General features: G+C 39.8%; 2 protein-coding genes across 2 annotated transcripts in view; both read right to left on the reverse strand.

Moving 5' to 3' along the window:
* LOC121517063 (ERC protein 2-like) overlaps positions 1 to 8,941 on the reverse strand; it is a 238,706-nt gene extending 229,765 nt beyond the window's left edge. Inside the window, exons 1-3 of the mRNA XM_041798572.1 lie at positions 8,901 to 8,941; positions 8,353 to 8,420; positions 5,312 to 6,438 (exon numbers count right to left, since the gene is read on the reverse strand). Coding sequence (XP_041654506.1) covers positions 5,312 to 6,169 — 858 coding nt within the window. The 5' untranslated portion in view covers positions 6,170 to 6,438; positions 8,353 to 8,420; positions 8,901 to 8,941. The remainder of the gene's footprint in view (positions 1 to 5,311; positions 6,439 to 8,352; positions 8,421 to 8,900) is intronic.
* Positions 8,942 to 11,250: 2,309 nt separating this feature from the next.
* Positions 11,251 to 16,493, reverse strand: tlr9 (toll-like receptor 9). The gene is made up of 3 exons (XM_041799550.1): positions 16,396 to 16,493; positions 11,633 to 14,602; positions 11,251 to 11,515 (listed from the first exon to the last, which is right to left on the reverse strand). Exons 1-3 carry the CDS (start codon positions 16,396 to 16,398, stop codon positions 11,309 to 11,311), a joined length of 3,180 nt encoding a protein of 1,059 aa, XP_041655484.1. The 5' UTR covers positions 16,399 to 16,493; the 3' UTR covers positions 11,251 to 11,308.
* Positions 16,494 to 16,692: the final 199 nt, after the last annotated feature.

Consider the following 16,692-nt stretch of genomic DNA (forward strand, 5'->3'; position numbering starts at 1 on the left):
ATCTTGTAGTCTACTTCATTTTGTCTGACAGCTTCTATTTAAGTGATTTTTTGATTCAACAACCTGGAGGTAATCAGGCCTGGGTGTGGCCAGTGAAACTGAACTCAGCTTTCCAAAAACTCTGGTTAATCACAGCTAACTCATGATTTAACAAGGGGGGCAATTACTTTTCACACAGGCCCACAGAGGTTTGGATTTTTCCCCCCTTAAAAAATTAAATAATCTTTCAAACACTACATTTTCTATATACTTGGGTTGTCTTTGTGAAATATGAAAATTGGTTTGATGATCCAAAACATTTAAGTGTGATAAATATGCAAAAAAACTCAGGAATAAGAAAGGGGGCAAATACTTTTTCACATCACTGTATTCAGGCCTTTGAGGCCAATATTTAGAGTTAATAAGAGAACTAAATATAGGTTTATATTGACAGTATATGTGGGCCAATGTTGAATGCCAGTATTGTCTGGTATTCACAGCTGATTAAGGCCAATATCTACATACAATATGTGTTGATGTTTCCAGCAGATATAGGCCAATTTTGACAGCCAATATGGGCTGATGTTAACAGACGAAAATAACCAAAATTTACAGCTGATTAGGACCAATTTTTAGTACAATAGATGTTTATATTTACAGCAGATACATTTTGACAGCCAGCATGGGATATTTAAAGCCTATTTAGGCTGATATTTTTAACATTTTCAGGCCAATATTTACAGATGATACAGGCCAATATCTTTAAAACATACAGGCTGATATACACAGCCAATATAGGCCAACATTGACAGCTGATATCGACTTCTATTTAAAGCCACTATGACCTGATATTTTGAGACAATATTGGCAGATATTTGCAGACAATATTGTCCAGTTTTTACAGCCTATATTTCTTATCTCCAGTTGAATAGTTGTTGTATCAACATGTCATTTTACAGTTTCACACAGCCCACCTAATCTTGCCTCAAGGCACACCAGTGTGCCTTGCCACACCATTAAAAACACTGATCTAACTCCCACTACAAAACTGCTTACAAAATAGTTTATACAAATCATTTTAAAAACTCTTTAAATGTCATATGCCTGATCTTTAAAAAATACCTCAAATGTCATTTGACTTTTTACACTCTCCGAGGATTTTGCCCTTTGATTAATTTAAACTTAATTTAAATTTGTTGTTTAGAACGATGGAGTCATCCCTGCTTCAGCAAGGCTGGTGAGGTTTAATGATCCCATGACTGATTAATATGTTAAAACATGTATCACTAAAAGAGCTGATTACTAAGCGCTACAAACGGTCTACAATAGTTTGCTGGTGACAGTGTATTCTCTCAACATTCCTGCTTTTGCTTAACATTAATGTGTAAATTTATATAAAATCAATGTGCTTATGTACATAAAGCTTTCTGATTAGTCTACAGAAATTTGTTCTGTGCTTGAAATCCTGGTAAAAAATAAATATTGACGGCTGATAAAGCATGTCATGAAGACTGCAGGGGAATAAAACTAAAACTAAAACACAGAGGACCACAAAAATAAAAATGCATCTGACTCATCATCATCATAGGAGGATGACTAATTTTCATTGACACAAACACCAAGCGGAAGTTAAATTACTAATCTCTCAATCTGTGGGAAGACATTACTAATTTTTCCTCAAGTGTTCTTACTCCTCTGCTTGAGTCTAGAAGGTGGGGAGTGCCAAGGACACAGAGTTGAGATGTAGGAGGCAGGCGAGGGTGAACACGGATAATCAATGCAACAAGCTAGCACTGAATATCAAGTCAGAGTGGGTGGACAATCCTCCACACAAACTTGCACACATACACAGACCAGGACCGAAGGCGCAACCACATATGTGCCAGTGTACACAGACACGCACAAGCACACACATACACCAAACAAACAGATGGTCAGGGGACGACTTTTCATCGCAGCTGAGGGAAAAGGTGACATTCCTTATGCTAATTACGAAGTTCTCTTGACAGGCTGAAGTCTCCCTGGAGAGTCTCAAAGGGCACTCAGAAAAAAAGGAGCAAGTGGGGAAAAAGTAAATCTGAAGGCAGAGATGGGGATAAAGGTGATAACGAGAGAATGAGAGGACAAGAAATAAGACTTAAAAAACATCCTCTGTACTACATTATGTATCATTTTAGCATGTTTAAAATAAAGAAGTAAACATTGGCCTCTTATCTAAGGTGATATTGCTGTAGACATTATGAATTCAATTCTGTTCAAATGTTTACAGGTAAATTAGCTTTTAATGTGTGTCTATAAATTAGAAGGAAGGATAGAGATGTATAAAAAAAAGACAACTGAAGAAAAGAACAATGGTTTATAATGAATGGTGTTTCATGACCAAGACAACCAAAACTCTGATTTATCAGTGGTGGATGGTTTCTTATGATCTGTTATTAATCTTGAAAGAAATATTGGAATTGATATCAATAGAGGTTGTTTTCTTGGGAGGGGACAATTGTGATAACAGACTTTAGCAGCATGAAAACTAAAATATTTGCATAAAGACAAAGGACTCTAAGATGCAACTGTTAATAGGCATACATACAAACTTGTTGTTTTAACTGCACATGAGGTAGTTCTCTCAAATATAAATGAAAAGTTTAGAGCATTGCTGTCCAAACTACTAAATTAAATCAGTTCCTTTAGTCTTTCATTTTTCACATTTTAGTAGGTAGAGGTACATATGAAACTACTCTTATCCATTGATCTTATCCAAGTATCAGCCGATCACCGATCCCCCAAAATTAAGGAAATCTGCGCCGATTCCGATTTTGGCCGATCGATCAGTGCACCCCTAATGCATATGACACGTATTTTAACTTTGGTAAACTAACTTGCAAGGTAATCTCAGGAAAAATTTTAAATTGCATTGAGAATGTTAAAATCTAACATTATTTGAACAGATGATGAATATATAAACTTGGCAAAAGTTTACATTTAACACTGCGGTTGTTGAATTAATCGATGATTTTGCTGTGTGGAGTTCATTTATTTTATTTGAAAATTACATTATCAACACAACGGAGAGTAATTTTAACAAGATGAGTAATTAACCTGTTGTGTTAAGTTTAAATAAGATTATACAGTAAAAAGGGGCATTAAATTTTTACTCTAATTAGAGCTTATATGAGAAAGAGTACCCCATCCAAATATACTGGGACCATATACACAGACATACACAGTGTCAAAACTTAACTTTTTAAGTGTTACTTTAACACTGCAAAATTTACTGTGTAGGCCCTCTGTCTGCTTATAGCTAGGATTCCTTCAGAGTTTATGGTTCTAAAAGTTTTTGTACGAATGCTTAATAAGCTGCAGAGTCCTCTCCATAACAAACAGACCAGGAAACAGAATTGGAGATTATACTTTGAATCTAGAGATGCATTATACTATCAGCATGATATCAGTATTGGCAGATATTAGCTAAAAATGTAATTTTTCAGTATTGCAATGCATTGACATTTCTGTCAGTACACTAGCTGTGAATATTGGCTTCTACTGGCTGTAAATTCTGTCCACATGCACAGATATTATGGAGTTTTAGGCAAGACCTACACACCTAGGTCAGCTAAAGTCTTTTTCTTTGTTTAATCCCAATCCTTAAGCTTTAAAGTGTGATTTTAGGACTTGGGTGTTATGTCTGAAATATATATTCAAATATCGGTACTGTTATCGGTACAAGCTACAATAAAACTGTAAAGATTTGCATACCAGATATTGGCAGAAATCCAACATTGTGCAACCCTATTTGAATCAATATTGTTGAACTAGACAGTATCTTTCTGATGTGTTAACCTAAGGATTTCCATCAACATCAACAATGACAGAAATCCTTTCACAACCAGGCAGGGTATGTAGTATATAACCCCCCTAACACACACTCACACACACAAAAACACACACACACAAATATCACAGTAGTAGTTGATCATATCATGTAGTGTTTGCAAATTCCAGCATAGAAATTTGTGGTTTTCCTCAAGGGGCAATAAAAACTTTAAAACAAAACCCATAAGGATTATGAAGTCATAAATTTAAAGATAAGGTACTAATAGTGGTTTCAATGCATACAAGAAAAAGATGAATGGACAACAGTTCACAGGAGTGTGGGAGGGACAAATGAGTCAACAAAAAAAACAGTAATCCACAAATGCTGATGCCTGAAGGAACAGAACAGAGACAAACACATCCATCTATCACTGACAAGGCCAGGTCGAGACCAGCCTGCAGATACAGAGTGAGGTTATATTGACTGTCCTGCTCCTTTTAATACAACAGACATGAAAGCTTTTACATCAGTACTTAGATGCTAAACAAATGTATGGCCTGGAAGCTGACTAAACCACCTTTTGTCAAACTATCACCTTGTGAGCGGTAAAAGAAGAGTGTATCTTTTGCATACCTGTCGTACAGGTGTATGCATATGACTTTTTGTAAATCAGAGAATGATCAGGAGTTAATGCAGATTTCAATGCAATTTTAGCACAAATTTGTGTTTGTTTAAAAATATTTTATTCCATGATTCTTAGAGAAAATGTATACAAGATGGCTGAGTACCTGAAGAAACATTTCCTTTTATTTGCCTCAGGTTTTAAAATCTCAATGTGTATGATATGTGTAGCTATTGATGTGTTTCTGTCCTTACACTGTATGACAGAGTGCGATGAACAGCTATAAATATGAATGCAGAGGTGGCTCCTTGGTAACTAAAGAGAGGTGTTAGATGGATGAGTGTATGTGACTTAAGTTTTTGCCAGGTTGTGGGGGGGGGGGCGATGAAGAAAAGAGAAGAGTTTGAGCACAAGCTGTTTGGTTAGGGCTGTCTCAACAGAAGGATGCACAGTTTTTACTGGCTTGAGGAGAAACATTTTGTGGCAGACAAGATATAGTCTTATAGAGGTAAAATGCCACACAGACAAAGAGAGAGGCAGATGGATTAGAGGATAGGGAACACAAAGAATTAACACAGATATGTTTGTAACACTGCAGACAAACAGGTGAAGAATGCCTCAGACTAAGTTGGAAAGACTCAAGTGAGAAGTGACACATGACAGACTGGTTGCCATCCCTTCAGAAGTAGCTGAGAGTTCTTTCAGAAACTGGTAAACACAGAATGGTTGCCACTAGAAAATGTTACCGTGGAAACAGAGACAGCAACAAGCCTTGCAAACATATTTACAAATAAAGTGCTCTGAAGCCTTTCTATGTAACCTTGAAACAGAAACAAAAGGTATGATGAGAGGATGATGTGCAGATGAGATTCAGAGAGGATTTTATTCTTTTTTCTCACCTGTATGTCCTCTTGAGTTGCTCTGTAATGTTCCTTCAAAACCGAGGTCCTTCCTACCTCCTCCCGCCTCACTCCCTTGTCTCTTTTCACATCTGGGCTCCAGAAGTTGACATTGTTCATACTGTGGCCCACCCTTCCATCCCTCCCCCCCTCCAGTTCTTTCCTAAGGGTGTCATTCTCCCTCTGCAGCTCCCTCAGCTGAGACTGGAGATCAAAAGTGGAAACCTCCCCCCGTCCAGTTGAATCTGCCACCTGGGGATGCCTCCCAGACTGGCGCCGCAGACTTGAAGTCCCTGCAGGATGGGAGGTTTGGTCTCCATAAGGGTCTGACGGATGATGCAGTCCATAAGACGTGATGTTAGGGCTGCTTCCTGTAGCCGTTGTCCGATTAGTGTAGGAGGACCGGTTGGTACTTCTTCCCAGTGTCATGGTACCTTTAGGGTACCCACCAGAGGGTTCCAGTGAATCCCGCTCAGAAGGGTACATGGCGCCTGAAGTTGCATAGGCAGCACTCAATGACTGGATGTTCTCCATGGACAAAGTTTTACCCCCCGGAGCTGTTGCTGAACCACGAGTCACTCCTTTCTCCACAGATGATTTGCTCTTCACACCCGGTCTACACACTGAGCTCTGACCTCCAGCAGGTTTAGATGCTGTTGCAGGGACACCCCCGGACACGGAGCCTGGTTCAAGCCCGGATCGTAAGCCTGGTGCAGAAGTTGCAGCCTGTTTACCTTTCCCAAGTTTGGGGGATCTGGAGAAGCGTGAATGAGATGAGCTGCCATCAGTGTGCCCACTGCTCTTTGAGCCAGCAGACAGCTTGCCCTGTGAGGGCTTAGCTCGAATGTTTAAAGGCATGTTTCATATGGCAGAAGTCGCCTTCTGAGAGGAAACAGTCAAGGTTGAGTATATTTTCATGTCCCTTAATGGAACAAGAACAAATAAGGTTCTGAATAAAGGCCACGTCTGGGCCTCTCAGTTTTCATCTGTCCATCCATGACTGTGTAGGTCCTGAAAATGAGTCTTAATTTGTCCCGTTAGTAAAAACTTGCAGTCAGCTTGAGGGCTCTTAGACACACAGGCCAGAGGTGTCGTGGTTTCAGCTACAGTGCAGGACATCATGGATTCTGGACAGATAAAGAAAGATGGGCATCAAGAGAAAAGGTCATGTAAGCATTATGGGCTCATTTACTAATAAAAGACCCAGTTTCAGCTTAAGAAAATACATATATAAAAATTATATTGTTGTACTTTTGCCCTCAAACACTCTTTTTCTTGAAAATTCTTTAACATGAATTTCCATCAGAAATGGGTATCTCCGTGACAACTTACCTCAGACAAAAATGGTTTCAAAAAGTTTAATCACAGAACTATTTTAAAGTCCCTGTAAAGTGAAATCCAAACTTTGTGTCTTAACACACTAGACATGAAAGAATAAAGTTGCTGCAAACATGTGAAAATACTGCAATCCACCTGTGACCAAATGTTGAATTTAGAACATTAGAAAATTGTTCACCTCTTCCCTGGCTTGGTTTCATTTGTGCAGAGCAAATATCTCAGCCCATGACATCTAAAGTAACCCCCCAGCTACAATGATATAAAATCACTGAGTGGTGCATCTCAGCATAGTCTGTTGTCACTTGATGGCACTGCCTTCATTGAAAGTTAACAGCCAGCTACATGCTTGGTTTTTGTTCATTTTGAGGTAAATTTCCCAAATCTGTCAGCCATGGTGGCCTACAAGTGATTAAAAGTATCATAACAGAGATGTGTACAAGAAAACAGAACATCTAATCTACAACTTTTGTCTTTCTGCTGAGGCACAGAACCAGCCAGCTGTACTCTGATCAGAAGCATCTTTTTAAATGTGAGAGGATCATATTTCTCCTGAGTGGGCGTGGCTTCAGCTCATTCAACTGACACGCCCACACCGCCCTGGAGAGGATTTTAATGGTTCCTTTTTAATGATTTTGAAGCTTAATTTTATTGGCTAAACTTTAGAGATGTTTTTCATGACTGAAATCTGGCTTTGTGATTCATAACACATTGGCTTGTCATAGAACAAACCTAAAATAAAGATTTTATTTTTAATCAATTTACAGGGACTTTAATAGCAACCTACAATGGTCATTTTGTTCAAACAAGCTACTGCTCCGAGATCATATGCTTTTTTGTTACATAAATATGCAATTTTAACATTATAGACTCAAAACAGAGAAAACAAAATCATTGCTTTATCCAGATGAGCAGATGGACATTTAGTACAAATCCTTGATTTACTGTAGTGCAGTTTCAACCCTGCTTAAAGCTTATATTTACCTCTTTTGTAATTGCTTTTTACAGTAATGTATGTCTTGTCACAAGCATTAAGTCACCACTCCTGATAACCTCCGCCTAAACTAATCCAATGCACAGAAAGTAAATTTACAGATATATAAAGTATAAATAAAGATTCCTCATTTGAGGTTATGTTTGCTGGTATGTCATGAAAATGTTAACTAACAGAACGTAGATTATTGTCTTTAGTGTTTTCATCTCAGTATGTACAGAGAACCTCGTTCGGCCACAGTCACCACAAAGCGCAAAGAGATAGGCCAGCTTGATTATTTCAGCACCATGGACAGCACACAGTTTCAAAGCACAGGGACTTTCATGCTTGCTCAGGTCTGAAAGAAACAGAGACATTATAATGTAATTGGCTCTAGTCATGGGACACTGTTGAGGGAATTGGAAGACCTGCCGTAATTATCTCCTTTTTCTCTGAGACACTCTGAAAGCTCATCTTCAGACTGTATTAGAGCTGAAGACACACTTGTACCTAATGCCTCAACTAAAAACAGGCACCTGTGCCACTTAGAAAATACAGGCTAAGAATGTACCATTTTATCTGAGATTAGCAACACAGCTATCACACAATATGCACATATATTGCTCCATCCATTGCGTAAAAAAAAAGGTGTAGATCATTTAAGTAAAAGAACAGCAGGAAATCCAAGTAAGCACATCCAGTCCAATATGGACCAGATATTGGGGACTCTTACTGCAAAGCAGAGGCAAATCCAAACCATAATCCCTCCTCTAATCCAAGGGGATTGGGTGCTGGAAGTCCCTGCACAGGATGCAACAGAGAGATTGGTTAAATCTACTTGTCAGTCATAACACTGATGTCAATCCTTTATCCATCATTGTTTGACACAAAAAATTTAGCCTTATGTGCCAGCAATGGTACCTTTTATGTTGTCTATAAATGTGGTAGAACAGTAGTGCCTCCACACCCAAAGGCAGCGTGAAAACTCAATGTGGATTACCAAAATAACATTTAATGGATAACTGCCTCAATATTTAAAAAATAAATAAATATGACGTATTTTTGTGGAATGTAAGGCTAAGTCGTCAGGTTATTCGACATAAAAATTGAGATCTAAAATATTGTTTAGCTGATGTGCACCAGCCAAGTTTACGCAGCTGTGGGCATCCTTGTTAAAACGAACAAACCGGAAGAAAGAGCAGACGAAGGGAGACAGGTCTGCTGAAATATTGAAATATAAGAATTAAATGCATTAAAAGTGGAAAACGTTAAATTTCTTACCTGCCTCAAACCTCTGCACTTTCGTCTGAGTTGGCAACCAGCTGTTGCCGCAAACAGAAAACTCAAGTCCCCACCTAACACTGAGGTAATGTTAGCGTTTCTCGTTAGTTTTCTTGCTAACATTTGTCCGCGCGAGCCCCTCTTCACAGCTGGAATTAATTATGTCCCATGGGGGAAAACTCTCAAGTTAATTGCTTCATATTTCAAGTTTTGCCGAAGAAAAAGGGGTCGTTTGGGCATGTTCTTACACAGCCCGGACAGAGACGCCCGAATAACTCTACTACGACCACGGCATGAAGGATTAGTTTCTTGTTCATATGCACACGGCTACATGACTTCGAGCTAGTGTCTTACATAATAATTAATCTGCCACACAAACTGATAGCACAGTTTCATTTGTTTAAATAATGTTGCCAGATGATGCCACGAAACCCAGGTGTGCACGCAACGGGGGCGCTCGCTTACCGGATAGGCACCTCTCCATCACCGTGAAGTCCCAAACGTACCCTGTCCGACCTCGGCGCAGGCTTCATGATCTCATCGGCTCAGCTCTCTCATGATGACCTGTCCTGCCATCGGGTCCTCGTGGGCGCGCTCGACCAAGCTGGCGCGTGCGCGACCTACGCGGCGTGGTTGGTGGGGCAGCACGAACAAACTGATGGGAGGACGGATGGGCTTTTATATTTTTTTACAAGCAATTGTGTTGGATGTTTAACTTATTGTAGCCCCCCAGTAAAAGTAAAAAATTGAAACTAAATAAACTCTTGAATTCCAGTGTCTTGACGGACCAGACGACCCTCAGTCTGTGGTCATTTAATCCAATCAAAGCGAGTTTGTTTGTTAAATTAGATGTGGAGACACGTGATTGGATAAGGTCACAAGTTACGAAGTTACAGCTTGAAAGAGACTACAGCTGTTCAGTTTACTGTTCTTTCCCTCAACATGTTATTCGGCCAGAAGGTAAGAATAGCCTAGCTATTTCTGTGTCGGACGTTTCAGGCTCAAAAGAGGTAACGTTTGTCTGTTGGAAACCTAATATCACGAGAAATGACACACAAAAAACGTTTTTTACCAACTGAACCATGAAAATTAATGTGTAGTTAACAGACTAACACAGGTGTTTTGTTATTGTCAATAAGGTCTTCAAGGTTTTTTGCAGTAACTTGTTTTAGCTCTCTTAATTTTGTCTTCTGGACCCTATCCTTCAAAATGACTACAGTAAAGCCATTTTTCATAAAATGTTATAGTAACACATCTGTATGGTGCAAGTTATCTCTCCAAACTTGTAAAATTGTTAAACAGGGAATCATGAGATATCACAGGTGACTTCTTTTGAATGGATGCAGTAGGGAGACTTGTCAGACATGGAACAATCAGTTTCACTTCCTCTCAATAAGTGCCTCAGTGAGAAGTGAAAAATCAAATGGGATGTGGGTGTTTTTATAAGCAGGTGCACAAAACCCCATTGCAATGTTTAATGAAATCAAAATAATGAAGTGAAATCAAGTTAAATTTTATTTGTACAGTCCAACATTGCCTATGAACAATGTGCAATATCTAACTCAACCCACATTAGCAACATTATCTCACCTTAATCAAACTGACAAGGGTAAAGTTAATAAAAACAAATTTAAAAAAACTCTCAAAGAAGAAATAAGACAATATTAAATTTAGAAGAATAAAAAACATCAGAGTACAGTCTTGAAAGCTGAATGTACATGATTTTGTCCATTTTTCATTAAATACTACACATTAAAAAGCAACCATTATATATTTCTGTGACAACTAAAAACAGGATAAGTTTAACAGAATGGAGAGAAATCTGGCTGCAGCCCTCGGGCAAACCTCTCCGCTGGGGCGTTCGGTTGGAGACCTCTACGCTGGGGCGAAACCTCTCCGCTGGGGCGTGACGTATATTGCCCGAGCCGGCGGAACTCTCCCCTGGGACGTGACGTATATTACCCGCGACGAAATTTAAATTTTTAATGCCTAAACCTAACCAGTCGGATGTAAAGGCCTAAACCGAACCAGTCGGGGCTTAATAGCACTGACCCATGCGCTGGGGCGCGTAGGGGTCGGGGTGTGTTGCTGCCCGCCAAAATATAGCCCCATACGCATGGGCTTCGCCCAAGCGTACGGGGCTATGCTAATGTGTCATAAGCACAGCGTTGTAGTCATGCTAACAACAGCTAGGTCATGCTAACAACAGCTAACACGCTGCACGCCCAAGCGTAGGCTTGGGCAATGACGTCACACCCCACCGTAGAGGTCTCCAGCCGAACGCCCCAGCGTAGAGGTTTGCTCGAGGGCTGTAGCCAGACCCTCTTGACAGAATGAAGTAATGGAAAGATTGCAACACTAATTAAGGACCTTATCACAATGCCCCTTAATTGGTCATTAAAAAGTATTCATATGAAACTTTCGCTCATTTTAGTGTCATAGAAGCTGAGGTTATCGGATGATAATGCCATTCTCACTTGGTTCCAGAAAAGAGGCTGTGCCTTTGGGTTTCTTGGCCACGACAGCACAGACTTTCTGCACAGTCTTTTTCTCAGCTGAAGGTACTTCAGTTTTGGAAACATCTCATCCAGCAGAACCAGCACAGCCACATCCACCTTGGATACACAGAAAGGAGAAAATTCAATGTTATGTAAACATGGTGACAACAATGACAGGGTAAGTTTCACTTCCACAAGCCACAGATGAAAAATAAAAAAGTGACTTTCACAAACCTTCTCGTCCAGAAGCCTCTGCTGAACCATGAAGAAAGCCTGCCGGATCACACCATTCACCGTCTCAGTTCCACCAGAACCGCTAGATAGCACGAACACAGTCTTCACGCTGTCGTAGACAGCATTGTGTAGATTTTCAATGCATGAAAGACCAGGAATCCAGTCTCTCTCCTCCAGACAGAGGCAAAACCTCCTATGAATGGAGTTCTCCAAATTGACAGTTAACTCATTGTAGACCCAATCCCTCACAGCATGGTTCTTGGTGTCAAACACCACAAAAGCATCATAGTGATTACGTGAATCACCGGCCAGTTGGGAGTAGCCCTTATGTCCTGCCCAGAGTATCTGTAAGCAATACCACAGATCCCAGCCATAGAGATGCTTCAGTAGGGGCAGAACGGTGAACACTGCAGTCAGGAAGGAGCAGACGAGGAATGCTAAGCTACCGTAGATGTCCTGGCAGGAATGATTATCTATATGGAGTATGCTTTCACCCTGTTGGGTCTCTGGGAATTCACAGTGTATATATGTGAATAGATAAGGAATCTTTACTGGAGTTGTACGCAAGAAGTCTGCAAACCATGATGTATCACAGTCACATTTGAATGGGTTTGCATGCAGGGTGAGTTTCTCAAGGGCACTACCATTTTGGAAGGGGGCAGGGAGAGACTGATGATTTAACTCTTTGATCTGATTGTGGCTAAGATACAGAGATCGCAAGGATTTTGCCTCACTTAGGAAATCCTCAGGAATGGAACTGAGACAATTGTGACTGAGGTCCAAGAGAGAAAACTTGTCTCCAAATTGAACAACTTCAGATAGTAAGTCTGAGAGGTAGTTTTGACTCAGGTTCAGGTGAGTTAAATTTTGGAGTGCTGAGATTTTACGCCATGGGAAATAGTTTAACAGATTTTCACTAACGCTAAGAAACATGATGCTTCCTGGAAGGCTACACAAAACTTCGGCAGAGATTGACTTAAGTTTGTTGTCAGAGATGTCCAGATAGGCAAGGTTTGTCAGATCTTGGAAGAAATAAGTGTACTTGTTGTTATCAAAATTCCACATTACATTTAGGTGGTTCCCGTTGAAGTATAAGTACTTCAAAGATTTGCTGACCAGCCTTTGATTAATGCGCATACCAATTCTGTTATTTGCCAGACTTAAAACCTCCAAGTTGGTCAGATTCTGAAGAAACTCTAAACGGTGGCCCATTCCTCTCATATTGAAGTGATAATCATTGTTACTAAGGTCTAACACCTTCAGGGTGTTATTTAGCTCACTGAAAGCATCTTTATAGTAAAGGTCAAGTCTGTTGTAAGACATATTAAGAAAGACTAAACTTTTCATGCTGCTGAACACTCCTGGCTTCAGTGTTTGACTCATGTAATTGTAAGAAAGGTCCAAACAAACAGTATTTTCCATGCCCTCAAACACCCTTTGATTAAGAGACAAAATGTCATTTTGAGAGAGATCGAATACAAGTTTGCTTTTGCACACTTGGCTTCTGAAGTCCCATATTGATGGAAATTCAGAAACACTGTCCTCAAACATTTCAAAACTGTATGATTCGTTTGATTCCCAGATGTCATCTCCAGATGTGGTTTCTCGATCAAATAGCACAAGTTGCAGATCGGGATAATTCTGTGCATGCAATTTCTGGTCTTTACAGCTGTCTTGGGCCATGATTTCAGATGACAGACTTGAGCAACATGGAAGGAAGTCAAGCATGTTTTGGGAGAGGTCGATTTTGATGAGAGATGGTAACTGCTTCAAGGCTGTCAAATTAAAAGTATTGATGAAGTTCATTCTCAGTTCTAGTTTTTTTAGATGTTCTAATTTGTACAGAACTTTAAGGCTCTTATCTGAAACCTTGTGGAAAAAGTTACCACTGAGAAGAAGAGTTTGTAGGTTGGACATGTTGCCAAAATGTGGAGAAAGGATCAGTTCAGGAAATGTCATCAGTGGCTCATAGTTATAGATGAGGCTAATCCAAGTGAGGCCGCTCAGCTCTGAAAAGAAGCTGCCGTTGCGTATAGCGTATGCCAGGAAGTTATCCGAGAGGTCTAATCGCTTTAAATTCCTCAAAGGTAGGAAGACACCCTCTGGGAATGTTTTTAGAGAATTCCCTCTTAAGCTTAGGAATGAGATGGAGCTGTTTTCAGCGTAAAATGAGTTTGAATGAAGGAGAAGGGACTGATTTTGTGGGCAAGGGAAGCAGGGCCTGGCTGCATGGTCACAACGCTGGCAATTCCACTCTAAGATCAAATCCTTGAGGACAGGGAAGTTGGCAAATGCTCCATCTACGACCTCAGTGATAGTGTTCTCTCTTAAATCCAGTTGCACTAGAGAGGGTGGCAATCCCTCAGGTATAGCTGTCAGATTATTATACCCCAAGGTAAGGTTTTCAAGTCTGGGGAGCTCTCTGAAAACCCTCTTGCTGATGTAAAAAGACTGATTGCATGGGTTTGCATAAAAGCAGTTCCTGCTGAGGTGGAGCTGCTCAAGAAGTGTCGTGTTCAGGGGATCAACAATTTGGGAAATGCAATTGTTCTCTAGATCAAGGAACTTAAGGCTTTTAGGTAAAAAAGGAATAGAGGTGAGGCTGTTTCCTGACAGATGCAAATTTTCAAGCTTCAGTAATTTCCTGAAGGCATTTTTGTGTATCTCCATCTCACATGAGTGGTCTCCAGGAGGTCTCAAGAGACCAGGTTGACAATTCCCCATTATTTTTAGAGTTTGGAGGTTTGGGACACCTGATAAATCATCCTGTCCTACTTGCCGTATCTTAGTCTTGCTTAAATTGAGTGAAGTGACAGTTCCAGACTTGAAGTGTGGGACACGCTTGATTGGTCTGTCAGAGCAGTCTATTGTGGTTTTCTGAATATCCGTCTCACATGGGAAGAAATCGGTAATGATTGTCCTCATTGATGGTAAAAGTAGACAAAAGATAAGGATCTCTGTCAAAACAGCCTGAAAAAGGAAACCAGGAATTACTGATCAAATCTTTCCAGACAAACTACTGTTGAATGTATATCTGTATTGTTAGAGCAGTGACAGCAATTTTAAAGAAATAACTCTGCTTTTCTGAAATTGTCAAACAGACATGCACATGTGGACAAATTCTTAGTAACTTTCCATTAAAAAAAAAAAACACAATGGTCCCTGAAATAACTCAAAACTGACAAAAGTAACAATAAATTAAAAAAATACTGAATATTAACTAATGAAAATCAGACATTGCTTTTGAATTTAGGTTCAACAGGATCATTTTTAAAAAAACAAACTAATGAAACTGGCCTGGACAAAATTAATGGTACCCCTATAAAGATAAAAAATAATTTGACCATAGGGACATGCTGAACTCAGGTGTGTCCTGTAATTAGGACCATAGGTGTCTTCAAATTTGTAATCAATCAGTCTGTCTGTATGAAGGGTGGGGAGTAGTCACCGTGCCATTTGATACTATGGTGTGTAACACACTTAACATGGACCATAGAAAGCTAAGGAGAGAGTTGTCCCAGGAGATTAGAAATAAAATGATAGACAAGCATGTTCAAGGTAAAGACTATAAGACCATCTCCAAGCAGCTTGATGTTCCCATGATTACAGTTGCACATATTATTTAGAAGTTTAAAGTCCATGGGACTGTAGCTAGCCACACTGGACGTGGCTGCAAAAGGAAAACAGAAGACAATTTGAAGAGATGGAAAATATAAATGGTAACCAAAGAGCCCAGAACAACCTCCAAAGAGGTTGCATGTGAATTCCAAGGTCAAGGTACATCAGTGCCAGAAAGCACCATCAGTCATTGTTTGAGCCAAAGTGGACTTAATAAAAGATGGCTGGGGAAGACTCCACTGTTGAAATAATATAAAAGCAAGACTGGAATTTGCAAAAGGCATATTGATGAGCCACAAAGCTTCTGGTAGAATGCCCTTTGGACAGATGGAACAAAACAGGAGCTTTTAGTTGCTCACAGATGTAAAATTGAAGCATACAAAGAAAAGAACACTGTACCTACTGGGAAACATGGAGGAGGCTCAGTTATGTTCTGGGACTGCTTTGCTGCATCTGGCACAGGGTGTCTTGAATCTGGGCAGGGTACAATAAAATCTCAAGACTACCAAGTCATTCTGGAGCAAAATGTGTCAGAAAGCTTGGCCTCAGTTGCAGGTCATGGGTCCTCCAACAAGGTAGTGACCCAAAACACAGAGCTAAAAACAGCCAAGAATAGCTTAGAACAAAACTTTGGACTATTCTGAAGGAGTGCTCTATGAACCCTGATTTAAATCCTATTGAACATCAGTGGAAGGAGCTGAAACATGCAGCCTGGAATAGACATCCTGAGACAGCTTGAGCAGTTTGCTCACAAGGAGTGGGCCAAAGTACCTGTCAACAGGTGCAGAAGTCTCATTGAGAGTAAAATAAATCACTTAATTGCAGTGATTGTCTCAAAGGGTTGTGCTACAAAATATTAAGTCATAGGTAACATCATATTTGTACAGGCCAGTTTCAGAAGTTTATCTTTAAAATGATTCTTTTGAACAATTCAAAAGCAATGTCTGACTTTCATTAGTTAACTCTAAGTACATTTTTAATTATTTCTGTCAGTTTGAAGTTATGTCAGTGATCCCTGTGGGTTTTTCTTTCTTTTAACAGAAGGGTACCATGTGTGTATTTTGAAAATGCAGTGACAGAGAATACACTAAATCTGTGAAATGTAGCACATTTTCAAAGATATGATCAAATATTTTCTTACTTACCATTACAAGTAGTGGATGTATCTTCAAGCTTTGTTGGGAGTCAAATGAAGCAAGCTTTGATCCAGGTGACGGAACAAAGACTGAAAATGTGATGTACAAGTTCGTGCATAGACAAGAAACTGGACCCATTTATGCAGAAGTGAAAGTGTGTGGTCAAGTTTACAGTAGAGTGATGCAAATCATGTGAGGTAAGTTGAATTTATGATGAGCATCAGACAGTTATCCCCCTAAGATGTTTGATATCTTTTTACATGCATTGTTTTAAAAAACGGCTGCCATACTATAAAAGGGATCAAA

The sequence above is a fragment of the Cheilinus undulatus genome, linkage group 11 (assembly GCF_018320785.1).
Source record: "Cheilinus undulatus linkage group 11, ASM1832078v1, whole genome shotgun sequence".
Taxonomy (NCBI): Eukaryota; Metazoa; Chordata; class Actinopteri; order Labriformes; family Labridae; genus Cheilinus; species Cheilinus undulatus.

Coding starts and splice junctions, on each gene's coding strand:
- tlr9 (XM_041799550.1), bottom strand. Junction 11,516..11,632: donor AGAGGCTTCTGGACGAGAAG/GTTTGTGAAAGT, acceptor TGTGTATCCAAG/GTGGATGTGGCTGTGCTGGT.